The 8,344-nt window shown below is 38.4% G+C and overlaps 1 protein-coding gene across 1 annotated transcript; it reads right to left on the reverse strand.

Annotated features, from left to right (window-relative positions):
• Positions 1-299: 299 nt before the first annotated feature.
• On the reverse strand, positions 300-1,158 carry LOC136200566 (uncharacterized). Its single transcript, XM_065990939.1, has one exon. It carries the CDS (start codon positions 1,102-1,104, stop codon positions 601-603), a length of 504 nt encoding a protein of 167 aa, XP_065847011.1. The 5' UTR covers positions 1,105-1,158; the 3' UTR covers positions 300-600.
• Between the last annotated feature and the right edge of the window lie 7,186 nt (positions 1,159-8,344).

Below are 8,344 nucleotides of genomic sequence, written 5' to 3' on the forward strand. Positions count from 1 at the left end.
ACACCATTTTACAATCATTGATATTAAAACAAGTGAATTGCTAAATACATTGAGGCTAAATTAGCTTTTCTCTCAAAGCTATTTCGATATTTAACATTTTTTTAAGAATAAAAACACTAAAAAAAAATTAATTAAGCACTCATAAAATATAGAACCTCCCCCATAATCTTTCATCTGTTACTTTTAGTGAATCATCGAACCGTCACTATTGAAAAGGTCGGGATCAGTAACAACAAATATCAAACAATTAACAATAATAATTAAAAAAAAGTGGTATTCAAATTGAAATATATAGGAAGTAGAGAAAACAAAATATATTTACTTACAACTTTCATGATGAGATTAAAATACAATATAGTTCCCATTTCAGAACAAATTAAATCTAACATCATTAATTAATTAATTTTCTCTTACTGTCCTATAAAATTTCTTGCTTAGAACAAGTAAAAAAAAGGAAGATCTGATGAGAAGAACGAAGCAGTGAAATTCATAGTCTGCTACTATTAACCGCAGACCGAAACAACTGAGGCAAAAAAAAAAATATCCACAAAACTAATAACTGAAATGTAAAATCTCCGGCACCGGAAAAAAAAAGAAACATCAATCCTCAGTAATACTTTGCAATTGAGGCCGCCATACACCGATACGACTACCTGACCTCCGATGATGGTGTTCACGGCGAGACGATTTTTTCGTCGCCGCAACTTTAACTTTTAGATCATCGCAATCTGATACTAATTGATCATCATCAATAACAGAGCTGGATTTCTTACTTTTCGTTGATGATTTTTTGTGGTCTCTACCGCTGCCGTTGCCGCTGATCTTTTTCTTCTTCTTCTTCTCCGGCAGTGAAGCGGACGGGATAAGGAAATATATACTACCTCTTTTAAGCTCAGATTCCGGCGAGAGGATGAGGATTTTCCGGGAAACACCTTGAGAGCAAGGCTTGCTGAGAATGTGATTTGGATTTGCTTTGAGAATCTCTCCGGCGGTGATTGGATGTGTGATTTCTTCTACGAATCCGTTCAGATGAACTATTCGGATTAAGTCTAGAGCTCCACATGGAATCACACATGCCAAACAGCACCTTAAGGTATTACCCATTTTTTGCCTTTTTCTTTTTTGGCTTTTGGTAAGGTTTTGAAGAAAGGGTTGAGTTTGTGTGTTTATATAGAACAGCTGTACACATAGTTTTGTAACAGTTAACAGAATAAAATACTATATGTTTGATGTGAAATGACAGAAATACCCTAAGGGTGAACTTTAATTAATCTATAATTGGGTATGATTTTGTACCTTAGTGTATACGGTGCCGTTTCCTTCTATTTGTATTACTGACTGCCGTCGTTGTTTATTATTATTATTATTAATTAATTAATTTTGATTAATTGGTCGAACTCATCTTTTTAAGTGGCTCCTTTCTCAAAATCTATTGTATAAAACACAAGTTACTAAACCCCCCTTTTTTTTTTTTTTTTTGTAATAAATGTTTAGGTAAGGGGAGGTCTACTCACTCTCAAGATCAGAATAAACTATAGACTTCAATAAAAATTTACAGTAGAATTTACAGATTATCTGTTAGTTATGTAAATTTTTTTTTTGGTAAGAAAGGAAAGGAAAAAAAACAAAACCAACAAAAAACCTACACCGGGATCAGTCTAGGAAGGCTGACCCCAATCCTATCCTCTAGGAGAGAAGGCAAAAGAAAAGAAGGAGGAACAGAGAGGGTAGAAACACCTAACATTCTCTCATGCCCAGCAGCTGCTAAGCGATCCGCCACGCGGTTTTGCTCCCTAAAAATATGGGAGAAATTAAGATACTCAAAGGCAGGACGAAGCCTCAAAATAGCTTTGATGAGATTCTGGCTCTTCAGACAAACAGCCTGGCTATCTGAAATCCTGTTAATAGCCTCCAGATTATCAGATTCCACCGAAAGCTTTTTAACACCCATGCGAATGGCGAGTTTAATACCTGACAAGATACCCCAGAGCTCCGCAGAAAAGGAGGAGCCCGTCCCCAAGTTATGGGTAAACCCCGCCATCCAATTGCCACCAGCATCCCGAAGAACTCCTCCAGCAGCAATTCTGCCATTGCTAAGGCAGGAGCCATCAGTATTCAACTTAGCAAACCCTTCTCTAGGCTTACTCCAACCAACTAGCAGGATCTCTTTATCCGGGGAGGGGCGAACAAGGGAATCTGTTAGTTATGTAAATAATCTTATGTAATTAATTCTAATTGATTTGTATTTATCTATTAGTTATTTGTAGGCCTTTGATGACTCTTATGTAACTGTATATAAAACCCCAAATTACTCATTAATAAATCAAGGTTCCAATTATATCATGGTATCAGCAGCCTCCCTCCTCTCTAAACCCTAATTCTGCCGATCCCTTGCTTCTCCATACTGCTTCTGTTTTTATTTTTATTTTCCGGCACCATGACGGCAGCTTCGGCCTCCACACCTATTCCTACTCACCCTGCTCTCTTAATTACAAATATCTCATTGTTTATCAAAGAACCTTTAACAATCCAAACCGGTCAATACACTACTTGGGCCGAGTTGTTCAAAAATCACGCAAAAGCGTACCTCGTTCTCGACTTTATTATTCCAACAACCGCAAACCCCTCGGAATACTCCTCCTCGAATCTGAAAACTAAGGATCCAAGCCTCTGGTCTCGGGTTGACGCCGTCGTTTTACAGTGGATTTATGGCTCTATTTCCCTTGATTTGGTTAACACGATTATCGCACCGGATTTAACCGCCGCTAAAGCTTGGGAGCGTTTGGAAAACATCTTCTCCGATAACAAAAACTCTCGAGCTTTATACTTACAGCAGGAATTCTCGAATGTTAAGATGGAAAGTTTTTCGGACGCGTCTTCCTATTGTCAGCATCTAAAGTCGCTCTCCGATCAACTTACGAATGTCGGATCTCCGGTAACTAATGATCGCCTTGTTCTTCAACTTATCTCTGGCCTAACGGATGCGTATGAGCATGTTGGTACTCAGATTCGCCATGGTGATACGTTACCGTAATTTTATAAAGCTAGATCCATGCTTGTGCTTGAAGAAACCGCCCGTTCCCGGAAAATCTTGCCACCGACTGAATCTGCCTCCTTGACAGTTTCCACCGTCAACCAGCTGGTTTCTTTTCCTCCTTCCACACCGAATTCACAAGCCAATTTTCATCGGAGCAATCATTATCACCGAGGAGGTCGTAACGGTGGCCGTCGGGGATGAAACGGCCGAGGAAATCATGGTGGACGCTGGTCGTCTCGGGCTCCTCTTTTTCAACAGTGGGTTCCTTCTCCTCCATGGGCCAACAACACACCGTGGGCCTACCCACCTTGCCCTTTTCCCACTGGGCCGAACTACAGCCAGGCCCGCTTTCCTTCTGGGCCGCAATCACATGGTCAGGCCCGTGTACAGGCTCCCACAAGTCAGCCCAGCATTCTTGGACCATGACCAACTCAACAGGCCCATCTGGCCCAGGACTGCACACCGACGAATATAGAGGCAACGATGCATACGATGTCAATTGTTCCACCGGCATTTTCGTACATTATGGATAGTGGAGCTACATCGCATATGACGGCGAACGGAGGTACACTCACTTCTTATTTAAATAAAAGCTCTAATATTATTGTCGGAAATGGTGCTTGCATTCTTGTAATTGGTGTCGGTAGTGAAACCTTGCCTAGTACACATAAATCATTAACCCTGAACAATGTTTTGCATGCTCCCAAATTAATTAAAAATCTAATATCTGTGCGAAAATTTACGACTGAAAATAGTGTGTCTATGGAATTTGATCCTTTTGGTTTCTCTATGAAGGATCTGCGTACGGGGACGATTATTATGAGATGTAATAGCATCGGTGACCTGTATCCAGTTACCTTCAACCCTTCGGATTCTCATTCTGCTTTATCTTATTCATTTACTGCTTTATCTCCTTCTGTTTGGCATAATCGTTTAGGCCATCCAGGATCAAATGTTTTTAGTACTATTCGTAAGAATAATTTAATTTCGTGCAATAAAGTTCAGGATATTTCCGTTTGTTCTTCGTGTGTTCTTGGTAAGCAAATTAAATTGCCTTTCCATGATTCTGAAAATTATTCTAGCATGCCATTTGATATTGTGCATAGTGATATTTGGACATTTCCTGTTTTGAGTTCTGGTGGTTTTCGTTATTATGTATTGTTTCTTGATGACTACACTAATTTTTTGTGGACCTTCGCTCTAGCTCATAAATCTCAAGTTTACTCTACCTTTATCTCTTTTCGCACCTATGTTAAAACTCAATTTGAACGGGAAATAAAAACTTTTCAATGTGATAATGGTGGTGAATTTAACAATGCACAATTTCATGATTTTTGCAAAACAAATGGCATGGCATTTCGCTTTTCTTGTCCACATACTTCTTCTCAAAATGGAAAATCCGAACGTACTATTCGCACCATAAATAATATTGTTAGAACACTTCTTACCCATGCTTCTATCCCTTCTTCCTTTTGGCCTCATGCTCTAGGTCATGCAACTTATCTTCTTAACATTTTACCTCATAAAACACTAGGCTATGTCTCTCCTACTAAAATTCTCTTTAACCGTGGTCCTAGTTATACTCAACTTCGCATTTTCGGTTGTTTGTGTTTTCCTCTCATTCCTTCCCCCTCACGCAACAAACTTCAAGCAAGGTCCACTCCATGTGTGTTCTTAGGACATCCACCTCATCATCGTGGTTACAAGTGCTATGACATCTCTACGCGAAAGGTTCTTATTTCACGACATGTTATATTCGATGAAACGAAATTTCCATTTGCACATCAGCCTTCTATATCACCTTCTGCCCCTTCCAATCCTATATCTATCCATCCTGACATTCCACAAATTCATTCCCAAATTAATTCACAAATTAATCCACCTACTGCCCCATTTTCTCCTTTACCACAACCTCCTTCCCCTGCAGCCCAATCACCAATAGGCCCGTCCCCACATCAGGCCCAAAATCAACCAGGCCCATCTATCTCCTCCGCACCATCTACACTGTCCTCTCCTTCATCTTCTACTGGGCCCGGCAACATGGCCCACTCTCCTCCTTCTATTCCTTATTCTGCCGCCCAAATAAATCCAACAAATCAACTCAGCCCACAATACACCAAGCCCACAAAATCCACAGCCTCCTACCACCCATCCTATGATCACCCGAGCCCGCGATGGTATTTTCCGCCCCCAACACAGATTAAACCTTCACGCTACTACCATCTCTCCACTACCCTTAAATCCTTCCCTTGCGCTACGTGACACCAATTGGAAAAAGGCTATGGATGATGAATATAGGGCTCTTATTGAAAATAAGACGTGGGTCCTTGTACCCCGTCCTCCTAATGCTAACATTCTTCGTAGTTGGTGGATTTTCAGGCACAAATTTCATGCAGATGGATCATTTGAGCGGTACAAAGCCCGTTTGGTTGGCAACGGTGCAAATCAACTTGTTGGTGTGGATTGTGGAGAAACATTTAGTCCAGTGGTTAAGCCTGCTACTATTCGTGCAGTCCTGAGCATTGCCTTATCCAAAAATTGGGGTTTACATCAACTTGATGTAAAGAATGCTTTTCTCCATGGAGATTTGAATGAAACAGTGTACATGCATCAACCCATAGGTTTTCGTGATCCGGATCATCCAGATTATGTGTGCTTGCTCAAAAAGTCTCTCTACGGCTTGAAACAGGCTCCACGAGCTTGGTATCAACGGTTTGCCTCATTTCTTTCTACCTTGGGTTTTTCGCATAGTCTATCTGATCACTCTTTGTTTGTGTTTCGTCGAGGGACCAAGATTGCTTATTTACTATTGTATGTTGATGATATTGTGCTGACTGCATCTTCTTCTGCTCTCCGAAAGTCTATCATTCAACAATTACATTCTGAATTTGCAATGAAGGACTTGGGTCCTCTGAACTATTTCTTGGGCATTTCAGTTACTCGCACAACAGGATCTCTCTTTTTGTCTCAGAAGAAATATGCTTCCGAGATCATTGGGAAAGCGGGTCTATCTTCTTCCAATTCTTGTGCTACACCGGTTGACACGAAGCAAAAGCTTAGTCTTTCTTCTGGGTCTCCTTATCATGATCCGTCTGAATATCGCAGTCTTGCAGGTGCTTTACAGTATTTAACTCTTACTCGGCCATATATATCTTATGCTGTTCAGCAAGTCTGTTTGTTCATGCATGACCCCCGGACCTCACATATGGCAGCTATCAAACGGATTCTTCGATATGTTAAGGGCACTCTTGATTTCGGTCTTACCCTTACAGCTTCCTCACTTGATTCCTTAGTTTCTTATACGGATGCTGATTGGGGTGGTTGTCCTGACACTCGGCGCTCCACCTCCGGGTATTGTGTGTTCCTTGGAGACAATCTTCTTTCTTGGTCAGCTAAACTTCAACCGACTCTTTCTCGCTCTAGTGCTGAAGCTGAGTATAGAGGTGTAGCAAATGTTGTTTCTGAAACTTGCTGGATCCGGAACCTGCTTCTTGAGCTTCACTATCCCATACGAAAGTCCACTCTGGTTTATTGTGATAATGTCAGTGCCGTTTATCTTTCTGGTAATCCTGTTCAACATCAACGAACTAAACATATCGAGATGGACATTCATTTCGTGCGCAAAAAGGTTGCTAAAGGTGAAGTGCGAGTCCTCCACGTTCTTTCTCGACACCAAATTGCAGATATTTTTACCAAAGGCCTCCCTCAAATTCTGTTTGACGACTTCAGATCTAGTCTCAACGTTCGTCCTCCTCCCGCTTCGACTACGGGGGTGTGTTAGTTATGTAAATAATCTTATGTAATTAATTCTAATTGATTTGTATTTATCTATTAGTTATTTGTAGGCCTTTGATGACTCTTATGTAACTGTATATAAAACCCCAAATTACTCATTAATAAATCAAGGTTCCAATTATATCATTATCTGTTAATGACGGCTAAATTTTAACGGAGTAGAGAATCGAACTTCAAACTACCTCAAACACAAATTACTAAACGCCATCTTTTAATACCACATTGGAAGCACTTTTGGCATTTCAAAATTCCACGAAAGATGCGTAATTTAATTTGGAGAATTTGTAAAAATATAACATTTACAACTGATAATTTAATTTGTCGATATGTTAATATTATCAATTGTGTTGTTTATACAAAAGATAACTAAAATCTAGTATTTATATTTTTTATAAATGTCTTTTCGTCACAGCAGTTTGGACTGCTTTTCGCTAAAGATAATTTAAAATTTTATAAGCATGATCTCGTTAATTTTACCTAAAAAAACTCTGATTTCCGAGATGGAGTACCTTTCGACACTCCAGGCATGTAAAAAACTTGAAAAGAGAATATTTGGATTTCATATTTGAATCTTCCCTGAAAATATCAGTGACCATCAATTGGCGTCATTGCGGGCTGCGCGGGTCATCAGTTTTTTATAATTTTTCCGATTTTTCAATTTGAGGTTCGTCAAGCATCTTTTAGGTGTCATCTCTTAATTAAAGATTTCTATCTACGATAGGATTCGAACTCAATATCTAATTTAAAAGATTTACATTTAACCACTCAAACTAACCTGGGCGATCATCACTTATTTATAAGTAATACATTCCAAGAATATTATAGAAATACTCTCCAATAGTAGACTACAAATCTTTATATTAAAAAAATTGTTTTTTAAATGGAAACAAAAATAAGGGAGAAAAAAAATCTCTAACGTTAACAACTATGAGCAATTTTATCTCTAATGTTTAAAATCATGCAATTTTACCTCTAACGTTGGTAAGAAAGAGCAATTTTATTCCTAAAGTTGACAAATTGAATCGATTTAAGAAATAATTCAGCAAACTGCCTTCTCAGTCATGAACCGTGTCATTTACACTTCACGTGTCTTCATTTTATCATTCATTAGTAACAGATCAGAACCAAATAAATAGACGTGAATTTTTTTAATTAAAAAATTATAACGTATTTTGTATGAGTTGGATAAAATAAATTCAAATATTTCGTCAAATTTGAAATTATTAATCTCCAATTTTATTATTAAATTATAAAAAAATGTGAATTTTTTTAGAACCAACTAATAGACAATATTATTACAGAAAAAGAATAAAATATATGTGTTTTATAATGATATTCCAAATTGGTCCGACTTACCAATCTTATGGATAAAATTGATGTTAGTTGCCAACGTTGCTCTTGGCTGTCAATGTTAACAGTTTTTTTTTGCACCTTATCTATTTTTTTTTTAATTTACAGTAGCTTGAGTCTATTTACATTTTTCTTTCTATTTTATATGGGTTAAATGTTAGA

The sequence above is a fragment of the Euphorbia lathyris genome, chromosome 7 (genome assembly GCF_963576675.1).
Source record: "Euphorbia lathyris chromosome 7, ddEupLath1.1, whole genome shotgun sequence".
Classification (NCBI taxonomy): domain Eukaryota; kingdom Viridiplantae; phylum Streptophyta; class Magnoliopsida; order Malpighiales; family Euphorbiaceae; genus Euphorbia; species Euphorbia lathyris.

What these genes read in the sequence shown, in the direction of transcription:
- LOC136200566 (XM_065990939.1), bottom strand. Translation starts at nt 1,104, where the DNA reads ATGGGTAATACCTTAAGGTGCTGTTTGGCATGTGTGATTCCATGTGGA.